This window comes from Zootoca vivipara, chromosome 7, assembly GCF_963506605.1.
Source record: "Zootoca vivipara chromosome 7, rZooViv1.1, whole genome shotgun sequence".
NCBI classification, from domain to species: domain Eukaryota; kingdom Metazoa; phylum Chordata; class Lepidosauria; order Squamata; family Lacertidae; genus Zootoca; species Zootoca vivipara.
This window is the reverse complement of record NC_083282.1, coordinates 70,111,005-70,128,041: the sequence shown is the minus strand read 5'-3', so window position 1 is coordinate 70,128,041 and position 17,037 is coordinate 70,111,005. Positions and strand designations below refer to the sequence as shown.

Genomic DNA, 17,037 nt, shown 5'->3' with positions numbered 1-17,037 from the left:
GATGAGGTTGGAAAAACCACACATACAGATATATGTTATTTGTTGTATAGCCTTCTAGATTATCTGCCTCTTCCCCACTGTACATGCATACTGTATTAATCCACACAGAGAGACGCGTTTAAGGGTGACAGCTAGAAACAAGAATTTTAGGTTGTACAAAATGTGATATTTATTTGTTTATAAATAGAAATATTAAATATGGAATGCTTCATACATAAGAAATTATCAAAATTATTGCTGCCTATAAGGCAATCCCTCATTTGGCTTCGGCGTTTTAGACTATCTACATATTTGTAAGGTAAAATAGGGTAGAGAAAATGGCAGGAAGAAGCAAAGCAAGCCAGTTTATTCAACAAAAAATTACAACAAAATAAGAGAAGCTGTTCTATTATCCTTCCCTGTGCCATCAAATTTCGTTTCAAATATTCAAAAGCCACCCTGGAATCCAGCTTCACTTGTATCAATATCGTGCTCCTTTAAAGAAAAGAAAAAGGATATTTGTCAATACATACAAATGACTCTAGGCTCCTTTGCACTTTCAGGGTCCAAAATCAAATTTAAATGGTCTTGAAGGTTTTCAGCTCCTGGACTTTATGGCCCAGGGCAAATACAATGTTCCCAAAATCTTGCCCATGTTTAACAGATTAGGAGCACCCTGAAGGCTCACACACTCTTCTTCCCCAGTCTTCTCATGTAAATTCCTCTTCCTATTTGCATAGCTATCGATGTCCACAAAAATGTTACCACTAACCACAGTTTGTAGTCACAGCTAGACATGGGATTGCAAACTCTGGGTTTAGGCAGCCCTGGTTAGCATTAACACTGGTGCACATATAACACTGCCCGAGGGTTGCCACTAAAATGAAGGAGGGAGTCTGGCAGTCAAGGAAGGAGGAAGCATAAAGTCCAATATGCTGAACTATCAACTAGGTATTTAATATTGCTTTCTATAAGGAGCACACAGAATCACAAAAAAGCTAGAAAGCATTCTCTCCACCCATCTTTTTTTCCTTCTGAAAGTGGTGTTGGAACAGAATACTCAATTAACTTGAAAAGCAAATTAGATAAAGCTTAAGTCCTGTTTTATTATTAATTTTAATGTGGTGCCTCCTCTATAGATCACTGAGATCAGGAAGGAGTCTGCTTTCCCAGAAACCTGGCTTTTATCTCTTTCCATTGGACAGGGCTTCAAGAAAAATGTCCATTAGTTTACCTGATTTAACTTCTTGAACTCCACCACTTGGAAGAAAATGTGCTCCAGGATATGTTTGGCATCGTGCTGCTCCTTTGGTAGTTTGTTAGTTACCCCTAGGATGTCCCCACATTTTCTGACATAGAATTCCAGATCATCTTCAGTGCCTAATAAGGACATTAAAGTAGTATAATACACACAAAATTTGCCAAATCATTTAAATATTTTATATGGGTTTCCACAAGCAGAGAAGGGATGCAGAGCCTATATGCAGCCACACATTACTAGACCACAGGATCCTTCATCTTTGACTGTTGGGGCTGGGCTGATGGTAACTGGTGTCCAATAACATCTGGAGGGCCACAGATTCTGTATCCTGATCTAGAGTACCTCCATTAGCATGGAGGAAACAGTTTTAAAAGATTTGGTTTTCTTAACAAAATGTGATGCATTTTGCAAAAAAATTAAGGTATGCATAATATGGAGGACTTCAGTAATTTTCAGCTTTCTAAAGTGTGCCCTGGAGATAAAAAGTCTGAGAAGTTCTGCTGTAAAATGTTTTTTAAAAAGCATTTCATCTAGAAAGTTCCCCTGCCCATCCCACAAATAGTTTAGCAATCCCAAGTTCAAATGTTTGCACTACTTACATTTGTTTGTTATTTGAGCAAGGCGAGCTTTCTCAGAAGAGAACGTTTCATCCAAATCAAACAGGTCCAGGCTGGGAGGAGGCAGCTCTCTGAAGGCCGGTGGAAAAACCTAGTAAGAGATTAGGCAAAACTTAACATGCTCAGTCTGCCCATACTTGTTCCAAGAAAAGGAGCATTGGTGCAAGCTCTAATTAAACTACTCACATGTTCTAATCTTGTTTATACCATGTAAGCCTCAGAAAGTAAACTATTCTGTTTATAGCCCCTTCAAAAACATATACAGGTCTGACATTTCCAATTTCTACTTCAGGAAAATCAGTGACATTCAGCTTAAGCATTTTGGTGAGAGGAAAGCAAGCACCAGATTACTTGTTTCCTAACCAAAGGATTTCAGATATTGGAAGGGTTAGAGCAAGCATCCCCAAACTGCGGCCCTCCAGATGTTTTGGCCTACAACTCCCATGATCTTTAGCTAACAGGACCAGTGGTTGGGGAAGATGGGAATTGTAGTCCAAAACATCTGGAGGGCCGAAGTTTGGGGATGCCTGGGTTAGAGTGTGTTCAGGGCATAGCCTGAATTGAGAGAAATGTGATTAGCTGCAAGGACTGGACACATAAATTAAGTTAGGCTGTCCATGTAGGGAATTTCTAACTTAGAGGAATGACAGGCAGAACATTATGTCTGGGTTAAACCTTTCCTCATTTTTACTGCCTTCCTTTGAAAAACAAACTTTTGGTCACCTACAACAACAGTGTTTCCCAACCGGGGGCCATATGGCCCCTGGGCCCTCCCATGTCAGGTGTCGGGGAAATGGCTTCGTCCCCCCGTCCTCCCCTTTGGCTGTGGATCAGAAAAACAAAGCAATTAGAGTCCCTTACCAGTTTAAGAGTATTTAATTATCACAAACAAAAAACAAAACAGCCATTCTCGAAGTTAGGGTACACCCAGATAAGTTTTCCTCCCACTTCGCCCTGAGCCATCCCCATCACTTCCCCTTCTGGCAACCTGATCTCACAACCGGTTAAGAGCAGACCAGTGGGCACAGTGATATGTGACTGTCCTCCGTGTCCGTGAAGAACAGCACACACAGATAAAGAGAGCCATAAAGTAGATCTGCAACTACTTTATTTAGGGCTATATACAAAATAAAAGCTCTGCTACCGAGCGTATAAATTCAGAGCTTGGCATCTTGCTTCCAGTCACATCTAGAGCCAGAAGCGAAAGTAAAGAAACATAAAAACATCACGTGGGAGAAAGGAGATAACACAGCACTTCCTTTCTCACAGTAAAGTCAGACACAAACCATACCACTCCTCACTGCTGGAGTAGCTCGGTGTACAAATATCCCAACAATCAGCTCTCTTTGCCCTTGGAGAGAGAGGCTGGACAATTTCCAGTGAAGGGAAGTCAGTTATCTCTCTCTCTTCCTGTTCTGCTTCTCCTAACTGTTCCCCACTCAGCTCTGCCCAGCTTTTGTCTTCCGAACTATTTCCTTCTGCAAACCAATTCTCTAAATCTATACTGCTCCACTGTTCCTGGGCAGCTTCAGGATCCTGGTCAGGAGCAGGAAGAGGGGGAGTTTCCCACCATTCCTCATCAGAGCTGTAATTCTCAGTCTAGTCTCTGACACCCCAAGATATTCCAAGGGGTCCACAAGTGGAAACCGCATAAATGGGACGCCATGGCCCGAGACTAGGGAGCCACAGAGGGGAAGTGAAAAGTGAAGAAAATAGAAAAGTGAGCAAGAAAAGAAAAACAACAACAAAGAAGTGAAGAAAATAGAAAACAGAGAAGTAGAGGGAACAGAGAAGTGACCGTGATTCCCAATGGATTGAGTGCCACACACACTTTGCAGCGACACCACTTCCACTTCCTTCTCCCTCCCACTTCTGCACTCTACCACTAAATGCACCAAGCTGTCCACATGTGGTTTGTCATGGGCAAGGTCTATGGCTGCAGCAGTGTTAGTGTGTGGGGTGCTGTTTCTTCGTGCAAGTATTACTGTGAAAGGAGGCATGTTGCTGCATGTAATTGTTACTCAGCCTCCCGCAGAATCGGCTCAACGCAATGGACAGAGGTGATCTTCAGTTATCCCTCGCAGCAAAAGAACCAGATATAAAAAAAGCTTGTTTCTGGTCACCAAACACAAGGGTCACATTGATTGAGAAATACTGAAAGTATAATTTTTTATGTATTTTGTATTGTGTGTGTGTGTGTGTAAAACATGTTCTATTTACAAACAAAACATCTGAATAGCTACCATTTCTGCCAGTAGGACAGGGGGCCACAGGAAGGAAATGAGGTCGAAAGGGGCCACGGTTGGAAAAAGAAACACTGACCTACAAGTCATAGACCTGCTTCAACACACATTGTAACTTTCAGTCATTCCACCAAGATGACCTGCCTGATCCTCTCTTCCTATCCCATAAGCCTTGAACTCTCCCTGCACTATATACTGTGTTGCCTCTTCTGTCCCTGAAATCACCCAAGACTCATCTGTTCACCCTACTCATAAATGCTTGTCACCTTAATTCCTTCCTCTCCCAGGACAGTTACTCACAGCTGGCTGAAGTGCAGGTAATGGAGTTTCAAACTGAGGCTGAATTAGTTGGAGCGGTTCGTATTTCACATTCAGCTGCTCATAAGACCTGCAACGTATAACAATGTGTAAAGTTTGTAGCATTGGCTAAAGGTTTTTTGCTTTGGGGTTTTGTCATGTGTTAACAACTTTTACTGTCACCATAAGTCAAGGATAGATATTAATTTAACTATGCCAAAATTATAACTAGGACTAGTCCTAGTTATAATTTTGGCATAGTTAATTTAATATTTATTAATTCTAAAAGTGTACATGGGCAAAACCCCACATTTAACCACCTTTCTGCTGATGGTGCATAACATATTGAAATTCAAGTCAAAGTGCTGATACTGAACCTTAAAAATTCCGAACAGTTCAAGGCCATGTTATATGAAGGACTGCATCTGCCCATACGAACCTTGAAGACAACAGCATCAGAAGCTCTGCTTCTGTGCCACCTTTAAGATGGGTAAGATTGGTGGACACCAAGGATAGGGTCTTTGCAGTAGTGGCCCCTGTTCTTTGTAACTCCCAAAGGATGCACAGTGGCCCTTTCAGTCTTGGCATTCAAAAAGGCTTAAAAAACCCTACCTGTTTCAAGTGGCTTTTACCTGATGCACTTTGCTGCTGATTCTATTGCCTATATTATATTGCTGCCTACTGTTGTATATTTTAAATTTTTAAAAAGTATTTAACAAAACTTATTTCTATTGTAATTTAATGTTTGCGTTATTGTTCTCCACCTTGAGAGGACTCTGTCCTCAAAGAGCCTATAAACAATGAAAAAATGCAATGAATAGGCCCTAAAATCTATTAAACGAAAAAGAATAAGAAAAAGACACTGAGCTGGATCCAGACTTTGCTGTCTGCAAACAGAAGATCTCCTTCTGTGCACAGGAAACTTTTGATCAGGGGTGTGTATATATGTGTAATGTGACTTCTGCTGATTCTCCCAGCCCCCATCCTCTGGAGCAGAGTTTCACAGGGTGCAAAGCGATGGGGGAAACTGATAAAAGTTGCCTTTTCACTCCTGCTGCTGGCAGCAAAATCTGGATTCAACCCATTGTTTTGAGAAACATAAATGAGGTCACCAACTTGATGATTTTTGGAAGTGCAGTGGTATCCAGCTGGTAAATAGACATGTCAAAAAGTGTTGTGAAGTCTCGTGGACTTTCATCTCCCTCCTGCAAGCAAACTCGCAGCCGCTCTGACAGGGTTGCTATATCTGGAAGCATTGTATAATCAGATATCTGGGGGGAAAGCACATGGAAATTGCTGTGAACAAAGAGACAGCTCGCACTAAAAATGGAACCTTTCCATTGAGCTAAACAACTACATGATAAAAGGAATGCATCTTAAATCATATATCCAACAAACAATACACTTAAGAGTGCAGATTTCAATTTAGTTTGGCCGATTTTCTAACCATCATGGTTATGAGCACTTATATACATCTCTTGATATAGAAAACTGATTTTAAAAGCTTCTTCAACAGTTAAATAAATTTGGTCCAAATAAAATGATCTTCTGTACGTACTTCTAAATTCACATGTTATGATGCCTCTTTATTTTTCATGGTAAAACCTATTTGTTGATGGCAGACATCATAGGAAAGAAAATGAGCTTTACTTTTTCATCTCCGTATGTTCTTCACAATGTCACATTACTACAAACTGTTAAGTAATTTTAAAGTTTCGGATAATTGGAAATTTAAACAGTGATGGAACCGAATAAACTTTACAGAGCAAGTGTCGAAATTAACAACCCGACTTTTTGTTTTTAAGTTAAGAGTAGGCAATGGGGTCCACTCTAGATGTTACTGGACTCCCAACCTGGGAGGTGGGACTGATGTGGGTTGGGAGTCCAAGGATAATGGAAGTTGGAGCCTGCATTTAGAGGGCACAGCACCAGCTACCCCTACTTTAAGTTTATCAAGGCTTCCTTCTTTGCAGGGACAAAAAAAGAAGAGAGGCAAAAACAGAAATTCAGCAAACTTGGCAGCTATACTTTATGATATACAAGGCTAATGTTACTATTAAATTAGTTCCCCTTACCTCAGGATCTTCTGCATCAATCTGGTTTAAATGGATGTCGCTTGTTGTAAGCCACTGGAACAGTACATCCTAAGAAACCAAAGAGCCCAGTTATGATTGTGGAATTATTTGAATTATCAATATTAACAGTGCAAAAACAAAAAACAAAAAACCAACAGAAGTTCCTTGGCGTATTCAATCAACCACACTTACATAGAAGTAAATTGGCTGGAAGCAGGAAACATTATTTAGAGTAAATGATTGCAAGAGAGGTGGTGGCTGCATTCTGATGTCACACTAAAGCAGTCCTGTCTTGCATCCCTTTCCTTGCCACCACTGGTAACCAGGAACTCTATAGTGAATGCAGTGGAACTGCTTCCAGGTGAGTGAAAGCAAGAGAGTGTTCTGTTTTGCCAGCCCAATCATCTTCACTACTGGCTGCAGAAGTTTGTCACCTCCTCCATGGCCAGTATGGAATCTGGTCTGGCTGATGAAGCAGAGTGCTCTGTCCCATTTCTCTAGCTTGACCAACTAGCATGACGTGTCACTTGAGCAGGCTCCAGTTGCACCTGCAGCCTTCATTTTCCGATAATGCCTCTGAAAAAGCTGTGGTTAACATGAACTATGGCTTGTTTTGAACTGGAAACCATGGTTTGAAATCCACTGATTCTAAAATAGTGTTGAATATGCTGAATACAGGCACAGGAGCTTCAAATACACATTGTATAACTTGGTATCACAGAACTATAAAAACATCTGTACCACTTCTCATATCTACTGACATTCTGCATTACAATCTCTTGATTGTATGTATACTGCACTGTATTGATTTGTTGACTTCAAATCCAGTATCATCTTTTTCTGGTTTAATTTTGTGTGTGTGTGTGTGTGTAAAGGTGGAATAATAAGAATTTAAAGGAAAGAAAATTATAGATGTAAAATCTGGGATCAAGATTAAGCCCTTCAAACAACGTTTTTGCATGTATCTCTAGAAGAATTCTCACCATTGCTGTTCCTCACTTTTTAACCTACATCTGAGCTTTTCTCTGCGAATCTGAATTGAATACCCATGTCCAAAGTTTTGGATATGTCTCTGCAGTGGCTTCTCAATGAAACGACCCTAATATGTAAAGTGGTTCGTTTCATGGTTTACTCTCCTTCCCACGTAGAATTTCAAACATTCCTCATAGCATAATGAAAATGTTTCATGCAATGGGGATGATTTATGTGGCCGATCTCCCTAGTGCCTCCAGGTTATAGCACCCAACAAAATGAGGTTGCATAAAGACTTCAACGTAGCAGCCACTGACTGGGTATTAATTCTGTTAATAAGGTTCTTCTTAACGGATCTCTTCCCTTCATGGTTCTCCCTCTATGTTTAAGTCACATATTAGCTCACTGTTTTCCTTGAAAGTTTAGGGCTCAAAGTCTATACACACTTAAATTGGAGCAGGTCACAAAATGAGGTTGAGAGGTTTCCACTTACTGGGAGGGGAAGTGAATGAGGTTAATGGGAAGGTGGGGCTGTTCGTGCGCACCAGCCGGAGCACTGGATTAGGTTCTGCAGTGTGTCTGTACAGCCCCAACCTTGCTGCCTCCTCACGCCACACTCTACCAGTAAATGGTAGTGGTTCTGATGCTGAGAGGATATTGCTGTGGAGTCACAGCAACTACAAAGAGAAACCAGTGTCCAATGTGATTGGTCTAGCAACAATGCCCTAAAAGACTACAATCATACCTTGGAAGTCGAACAGAATCCATTCCAGAAGTCTGTTCAACTTCCAAAACGTTCGGAAACCAAAGTGCAGCTTCTGATTGGCTGCAGGAAGCTCCTGCAGCCAATTGGAAGCCGCGGAAACTCTGTCGGACGTTTGGCTTCCAAAAATAGTTCGCAAACCGGAACAGTCACTTCCGGGTTTGCAGCATTCAGGAACCAAAACGTTCAAGAACTAGGCTGTTCGAAAACCAAGGTACGACTGTATTGCAAAAAAGACTACATACCATAGTATCAAAAAGAAGTAAGTAGCAAAAACCTCAACTTGATATGGTTGAAAAGACAGCTCACTCTGCTGATTAACTCCTAAGCTTCAAATAAACCTGGTCAACTGATCATTAGAGGGCATAAATTATTAAAGTATTAGCAATGAAGTTGACAACAGAGGCTCACCATAATCTTGCTGTTTTCTTCTTTTTCCAAATATTGGTCACTGAACATATGACAAGATCCTAGTACAGCTAACTTGCCACCTTGATTCTATCAAAGAAGAAATCAGTAGAACACATTTAATAACTTATACTGTACATCAATGCTTTATCTTACCAGATGTACTTTTTATATTACACTCTTTAACATTCTGCATTACTTTAGTGCAGGATTGGGGAATCTGGTCTGACCAATAGGCCAGATCCCTCTGTCCCCTACACGTCACAAGCCAGATGTGACAGGTGACCATGGTATTTTCCTAGATTGGCTGTGTGGGATTGGTATAGGAGGCACAGTACTACAGTAGCTCTTTGAATTCCACCTCATTTGTCTTGAACAGATTCTAGATTTTCCTTCGGATAATTTTCTCTGCCCTAACAGACATTCTACCATTTTCTTCAGAATCCTTTTGCACACGTTCCAAGCTGTCAATATCCTTATTATACCATGGTGCCCAGAACTGGACACAGTACTCCTGATCGGGTCTTACCAAGGCAGAACAGAGCAAACGATAACTTCCCTGTCTCTAGACAATATACTTCTGTTGATTCAGCCTAGAATTGGCTGGGACACTAAAAATTAATTTGTCCACTGAAAGTCTCCGTTTTGAGGACACCATACACTCAATAGTACATGTTTCTATGAAGGCATTAAAAGCTCATACAGATTATGAATGCACAGACACTATTGGGGCAGAATAAAGAAAAGATTGCAAGGCATACTTGTTTGGAATGGCTTTAATAACTGGGATAAACTATGTGTACAAATGTCAAGTTATCTTGTTTTTATCAATCTCAGTTGAATTTGTATGAATGCTTAACATACTGTCCCCTTTTCCAAATATTTTGGGAAAAGCTAAGAAAATAAGTAAATTCAAATGAACATATTTACCAGACATTATTTAAAGTTGGTAAATTACACTAAAAATGAAGTAAAAGTATGATAATGTAAATTTAGAGCAGGGCCTATCTTTAGTTTTATTCACCTGTCAGCATTTTGTCTTAGAAGTGTTTTAGAAATGGCGTACTTATTATTACTAATGACTGATAAAACCAGGGAGGAACTGCAATAACAGTTCAATGTGCTTCCCCACCCGTTATAGGTCAACTCTTTTCAAAGGTTCCAACGTAAAGGAGCTTTTATCTGAATGCTTTCCTGCTAAAGTTGCACAAGATGTGCAAGTAACAGAAATTATGAACAAAGTTACAAAATATCATGTTTTACAAGTATTTGATGGCTCATGCAGTTATGTACCTTAAAGTGATAAAAAGCCAAGATGGGTCTATTAAGAGGAAAGCAGACAGATCCCGTGGACAGAACAGCCACTGCTGGTTTCATCACATTAAGTGTAGCACCAAATGGATACACAAAAGTGAGAGCCCTACAAAATAGTACAAAGACTGTCATAAGCATTTTCTATATTTCACAGAATTGCAATGCTGTCAAACACAATCAACCATTCTCTCTGTCCACACCCCTTCATGTTCTTCTGCTGGAAGATTATTTTTTTCTTTTAAAAAAAAGATACCTTGTCTTTGTAACACTCTAGAATTAATTGTGATGGCTTAGATCCAAAGAACCAAAAGTGGACGAAAGGTGCATTTGTACTGCTCAGCAAGCATTCACAGAAGTCTTCTACTTTTCCCAGGGCAGTACCACAATTTAGCAGAGGTTACAATACAGTATAGGCAACATACTGAATAAGGAAGGGGAAAGACTTAAGTTTAGAGACTCCAGGCCACAAGAAAGTCTTGAGAAGGAACCTGTGCTTCAAAAAGAGCTTGTGACAATGCAATAACTTATCAGGATTTGGGTGTCACTTTTTAAAACCAACACTCTTCCATTGCATTGTGAGTGGAAGAGGCCTTGCAATAGTGGATCCAAGCCAGTAATTAAAAGGACTGTACTTTACAATGTATTAAAATCCAGTTTTTCTTGCTTTCTGTGGTGACATGTTTAAAGCATGTATAAAAAATGTCCATAAATAGTAAAAAAAAAATATCTAGAACATCGTGCAAAACTGTTCCCTTCCTTGGATTTTGTAGCATAACTCCCCTTAAGCAGCATTTCAAGAGGCAAAATACAAAATCTTAGGCATTATTTAGAATATTCTACAAATTTCAAGAGCACTTCCCACACAATGCTTTATTATAACTTTTTGGAATGAACATTCATGGCATCTGTAACATGGATGGAAAGAAGATACTTACTGTGAATCATTTCCACTGTTGTCTTCATCTATTATCCCAGACACTGTTTTTCCAGCAGCTCTACTGATTTCCCTTATAGATGGAAACCAAGAAATAACCGTGATTTGTAGTTGCAAAATATAGCAAAGTTATGCAAAATAAAATGTGAATGCACCCATATACCATCCACTATCAAATACTTACCGATTTAAAACTCCATTGGAGACCAAAGCTTCTTTAGGATGGAAGTATTTATAATACACATTTCTCACCACAGAGTCTTAAGAGAAATGAAAAATAATATTTTTTTTCTGGTAAGATGCAGTGCTGCAAAGTGTGGGCTATGGATTCTAGATCCTGGTTCTGTCAAATTATATGAAGGCTGATGTTGCCAACAAAGCACCTTCTTATTAGAAGCATTCTGAATAGAAGCATTCTATTGTAGCCAATTGACTAGGCTGCAGTGTGTGCCTGGCTGAGGTGTGCATGTGGTGCCCACAACTGTTTCTGTTTGCAAATGTGCCCATGGGCCTTAAAAAGCTGACAAATCTCTCATATTTTCCTTGTGGCAGCCCATAAGAAGATGCAGATGTACAATCATAGCAAAAGTACAAATGGAACAGTCACAATGAAAGATAGAGGTGCAGTGGCTCTTTTGCTGTATCAGAAGCAATTCATCAAGCTATTCACTTTAGGCCAAGGCAGTTTTACATCGCACATGAATCCACCTTCCCCAAGCCCTTGCACTGCTCTGCTCTTGCATCCACTGAATGCAGTCCATGCACTGAGGCCACAAAGAGGAGGGGCTGCTGAATATTCGAATGTGCAGTGCACGCAATGGTTTAAAGGAAAATGAAAGTTACAGCGCAACAATGTGCAGCAAGAGATACAGCAAGAGATGTTTACTTGGAGCCTAACAGAGAGAAATCCTGTGGACCTTGCTCACTGCTCACAGAGAGTGCAGGCCTGCCGCCATACCAAATATCCCTCAGACTTGGATGTAATTTATCATAGTACTGTTCACTCGCTTAGTATTTTCAAAATCAGCAAACATGGAAAAGGGAAGATGGCAAAGCTACAATCATACTCTGTCGCTAGCTCTTTTGGGACCTAGCAATATCAAATAAATAAAGCACACTGAAATTTCTGTAAATTGGGTCACTTGTTTGTGGTTTCTGACTATATGATATGTGAACATTCTCAAGACTGACTAAAGAAGAAAGCTTGTCCTCAGGTCAGTTATTACCATTATTAACCATGATCCCATATTCTTCCAATAAAAAGTTGATGTTGGTGTCATATCGAGATTCACCACCTTCTCCCAGCATCACCAGGATATCCCCACCACTTTCTAGATACTTCTTCAGAACCTCAAACTGCAAAGGAAAAAAGGCACAAAATGCGAGTCCTTTGCAACAAAGTCTTGAGTCCCAGGATGAAAGGTTTCCCTGCTTTTGCACAATTTAACCCTTGAAAATTAGAACAGCAACACAACACAGCTTGCACATCCTTACAAAATACTAAGTCCCCTTTGGTAAAGAAACCCCATCTTATTATTCTTACAAGACAAAAGGAAAATTAACCCTAAAGATGGTTAAAGTTTAAGCAGTGCAAATAGGTATTTAAGCTAACAAACTACCTGCTGTTTGGCATACAGCAGGTCAGGGCTAGCTTTAGTCTTCCATAGTCCACTTTCTTTTCTTTTCTTTGTTTTTCATCTGTGAGTCCACCAATGTGTTTTAAATTTATCATGTATGAGTGCATACTCAAGGTCTCTTTACAAGTTATGGCATAATTAATCTGCTCTAAGCAATCCTGAGTAGGCCTTCATGTTTAACTTCATAGTAAGTGCTTTAGTGGATTGCATTTAGGCTGTAGTCCTAAAACTACTTACCTGAAAGTAAGCCCCATTGAATCCAACAGGACTGACTTCTGAGTAGACATGGTTAGAATTGTACAGTCAGCTAAATAATTTTGTGATTGTCCCTCTGCATGCGGTCTCCAGATTTACTGCAGAGGACTGGGGGAATGCCTAGAACAGATTTATGGAGTGCACAGGGGAGGAGAGGAGAATGTCCCACTGCATAAGAAAAAATCCTTGCACTGACAGAACATGAAGCTTAACGCTACACTGAATTCTGCCCTATGTCTAGCACTCTTTGCAAAAATCCCAACATGAAGGCATTAGGTGATCCATTAGTAAACAGTAAACAGTCCACCTAACATACATACAGGGTACAGTACTGTGGCTCAGACACATTTTCAAGGCACCAATCCTGTCCCAGATCATACAAAACAGGATGGCCAGAGTGTGCACCATCCTGCTCTGCTTCTATGAATCCAATAGGCCAATAGGATGTGATGCAAGAGAACCACTGAATCCTGAAGAAGTACACAGGATCAAAATACTAGACAAGATCAGCAAGGTAAACAGGTAAACAGTTATTGAGGTATTTAAGACAATTACATACTTCAGCAGCTGTGAACTTTTCTCTAGGTCCTGATGTAATCCAGAGTTTTACTCCAGTCAGCTTCTCTGAAGTTATTTCATCTTTTAAACTATGGACAAATTAATAGAAGACATGTTATCCAGCAACAGATATCACTGGCAAACCACAATTCCAGGACTGGACATAATGCAAAGACACTGATTGTGCCCCCCCCCCGAGTGTAAGCAGGGAAGAGGAAAAGAGCCAACTTAGCGGTGTTCAGGGTGAACTATGGCTTACTGTGACATGCATGCTGGGTCAATATCTCAATTGTCTAGGCAGATGTTGCATTATAATGTATTTTTAATTTTCTTCTCTACTTTGAAAATGATTACAAAAATAAGAAGGTATTCAACCCTAAAATAAAGACTGATGTCCTGAACCAGATTACCCGATCTCATTCCACCATCAAAATGTTCAAGGGAGATATATTACAAACCACTAAGACCTAATACCAAATGCATATAGGCATATTAAGCTAAAGGCCTCATTTCACTTGCGCAATTATCCCCACAATGAAGGTGAAGGGCTGATGCTTTAAAGAACAGGGGCTTAGACCCATCTAGAAAAGCTGTGGTTGAGGTAAGGCTTGAATGCAGGACTATGGAGCCCACACAAACAAAAGAAGCTTGTTTAAAATCTGGAATCAGATATACAGATATTGTACAAGATACAAGGAGAGCAAAAATTTAACTGTTATGGGGCAGCCATTGTCCTGGGTACTTTCAAGCATTTTTATGCCTTCATCAAACTTCAATGCTGGTCTAGAAACAAAAGATCGCTCGTCTTCTCCTCTCAAAACAGCAGTAGTACCGTAAAATGCAGGAAGCTAACACAGATCAGGAAAAAACCCCAATACATACTCCACTCACCTCTGTATCTTCCAGTTGCTTCGAAGCTTTTTTTGTAGAATCCTATAACCATTGTTCATAGTAAAAATTTCCTTTTTAGAAGCACTGAAGACGATTATATTACGGACTTCTCCCTCCATAGTTACCTCAAAAATGAAAGAGCACAGGCACATAAATAAAAAAAACAAAGCAAAGGCAAAAAGTGCTATCATTATTAATAAATTCTAAGAACCTTTCCCAGATTAATGTAGAATTAATGAATACCCACAATTAACCAAATAACATTATGTTTTATTGATTGTTCTAGCACAGTGGAAAGAAAGAAAATCTGGGTTCTCTGCAAGGATTTTTTACTTCCAACTTTCCAAATACCCTAACCTGCCAAAAAGAATGCTAGTGAAAATGAAGAAAGCTTGGGGTGACAAGTGTATTTTTGAGTGGTATGAGTGTCAGCTTTGTTTGGTTCTTAGTGTATGTCTTTTGTACCAGGCTACAGCTGGTGGATCGAAGCGTTCTAGTAGAAAGCAAAGCAACCCCACTTCTGTTCCAGCAATTGGGACAATAAAATAGTAGGTTCCTGGCCAGGGTATCTTGTTCTTGAGCTATAATACTACACACTATCAAAACCCTCTCCGGGGGCTAATTCCCAGGACTCTTTTGGGAGAGCTATGGCAGTGAATAAACTGGCATAAAATCATTACAAGCTTGCAGCACTGAGATTTCCTAAGCATTTGTAGTTCGAAAAATGAGGGCAATTCTATCAGTAAGTGTACGATTTGGCACTGAAGAACAGAAATACAGTAAGTAGATTTGGAAGCAAGTAGTAGTTGCATCTACAAATTAAAAAAAACAATCTGCTTGAAATTGCATTTTTACAAAGGTTTCTCTTAATCCCATTATAGAATCTCCCTCTCCAGAGGCTGAAATCATGATGTATCTGGTGTTTTCTGACACAGCCATGGCACAAAAACATGGATCTGAGGCATTGGGCAGATTTTTCACATAGGTTTTATACAGAATGCCACCAAAACCACTATGACGTCTCTTTGTCACAGGCAGCACCTCAAAACACAGTGTATCCAGAGTACTTCACATTAACAGCATTAACCATTGAATCTAGGCCTAGGGGACACAGATCCTTACAGATTCTTGAACCACTCCCTCAAACCACCATCAAATCACATTACATCTGTATCCTCAGACCGTGCCATGATGCTTCTGGTGTTGGTTGACATTACAGACGTCATGTTTTTAATACAGTAGTAGCTTTTTGGGTGGGGTGGGGTGGGGAATCAGTATAAAAATATTGCAAGTTTATAGGGATCCATGTGCTGCACCACAAAGTGCAGGGGGTTGGACTAGATGATCCCCAGAGTTGCTTTCAACTCTACAATTCTCTGATTCTGTGTGATTCAGTCTGCAGGTGCAAATATGACCTGTGATTTGATGGTGGTTTCCATGTACCTGTATCCTATTTTTTTTATATATATATAAAAATCAAATTTAAGAGGACTCTTGGACTGGGGTAATGTTTGTTTGAGGGGGCTTTTGTTGCTGCTATTGATTATTATTTTTTATACATTTGTTTTGGTTCTTCTTATGATTTATGTGGGAATTTTTCAATATGGTTGCATGCTTTTGGATGTGTTCTATTTATTGCTCCTGTCTGCTTTTGCTATGTTCGTGATTATGCAATTCCCGCCCCGTCCCCCGTTTGTAAGCCTGGTTTGTAACCCTGGTTTTTCTCGCTACAGAAAGGCGGGAGGCAACTAAAATTTACCAGCTCAGACTTCTACAAGGTCCCAAGGTGAGGGGAGCCAGGCTCGTACCTACGAAATAAACCTCCGCCTCCATAAATGGCCCCGAGGGAGAGGGAAACACCTCTTCTCCACCACCACAAAAGTTGACTTACCTGCGGGGTCGCAACCATCCTTTCCCCGTCCCCTCCAACCGCGGAGCAGCAGCAACGCGCGGTAACTAAGGGCCTTCTCCCTCCCTAGCAACGCGAGCCCTTTCCGTCTGCGCAGCCGCCCAAAGCGGCTTCGCCGGCAAAAGCAGGAGGCGGGTGAGAGGAAGGGAAAACCGCGTTGCGTCCGACGTGATGACGACACAGTCCCGCCTAGAGTCTCCTTGAGCTACAAGCGGCTCATTCAGCGGTGGAATCTTCCATTCTCGATGATGCAGGGGACTCCGCTAATGTCGGCAGCGGCAGGAGCAGGGAAAAGATCTCTTGGCGACGGTTTTTTTGTTTTTGTTTTTGTTTGGAATTGTTCTGGAAACAGCAGAGGGCACTGGATGTGGAAAGTTTATGTGTAGTGTGACTTGAGGGGTAGACCTAAATCCCAGCAATCTTAATCCCCCCTCCCCACTTTCGTGCTGAGTAGCAACACCTTCTTAACATAGCCCATCTAGCCCAACATCCAGGTGCTTGTGGGAAAGCTGTGATTTCCATCAACTGGTGTTCAGGAGCATACTGCCTCCACCACGGCTAGTAGACATTGCTAGACAGATGCATGGCGGTCTAATTGTATATGCAAACCACCATAGCTCCATAGTTTAACTATGCACTGCATGAAGTATTTTCTTTCAGCTGTCCTGAATCTCCCGACATTCAATTTCATGGGCTGTACACAATATTATGAAAGAGGAAGAAAAACATTTCTGCATCCACGTTCTCCATGCCGTGCATAAATTTCTATAATTTCACCTCTTACTCATTTTTTCTCTAAACTACAAAGTCCCAAAGGCTGCAAACTTTCCTTATAGGGGAGTTCTTCCACCCCCTTGATAATTTTGGTTGCCCTTTTTAGAAACCTTTTGAACTCCAGAATAGCCTATCTGAGGATAGCTTTAG

General features: G+C 40.6%; 1 protein-coding gene across 2 annotated transcripts; it reads right to left on the bottom strand.

Annotated features, from left to right (window-relative positions):
• Positions 1-252: 252 nt before the first annotated feature.
• IFT52 (intraflagellar transport 52) lies at positions 253-16,242 on the bottom strand. 2 transcript variants are annotated; one of them, XM_035121829.2, is made up of 14 exons: positions 16,096-16,242; positions 14,205-14,329; positions 13,315-13,402; positions 12,090-12,219; positions 11,048-11,123; positions 10,865-10,936; positions 9,909-10,035; positions 8,619-8,705; positions 6,473-6,541; positions 5,514-5,668; positions 4,401-4,488; positions 1,840-1,948; positions 1,214-1,359; positions 253-474 (listed from the first exon to the last, which is right to left on the bottom strand). In XM_035121829.2, the coding sequence occupies exons 1-14, from the start codon at positions 16,111-16,113 to the stop codon at positions 427-429; spliced, it is 1,338 nt and encodes a 445-aa protein (XP_034977720.1). In that variant the 5' UTR covers positions 16,114-16,242; the 3' UTR covers positions 253-426. The 2 variants fall into 2 exon arrangements, with proteins under 2 accessions (XP_034977720.1, XP_060133247.1); XM_060277264.1 differs by lacking the exons at positions 9,909-10,035; positions 11,048-11,123; positions 12,090-12,219; ... (1 more) ...; positions 14,205-14,329; positions 16,096-16,242 and having other exon boundaries at positions 10,865-10,937.
• Positions 16,243-17,037: the final 795 nt, after the last annotated feature.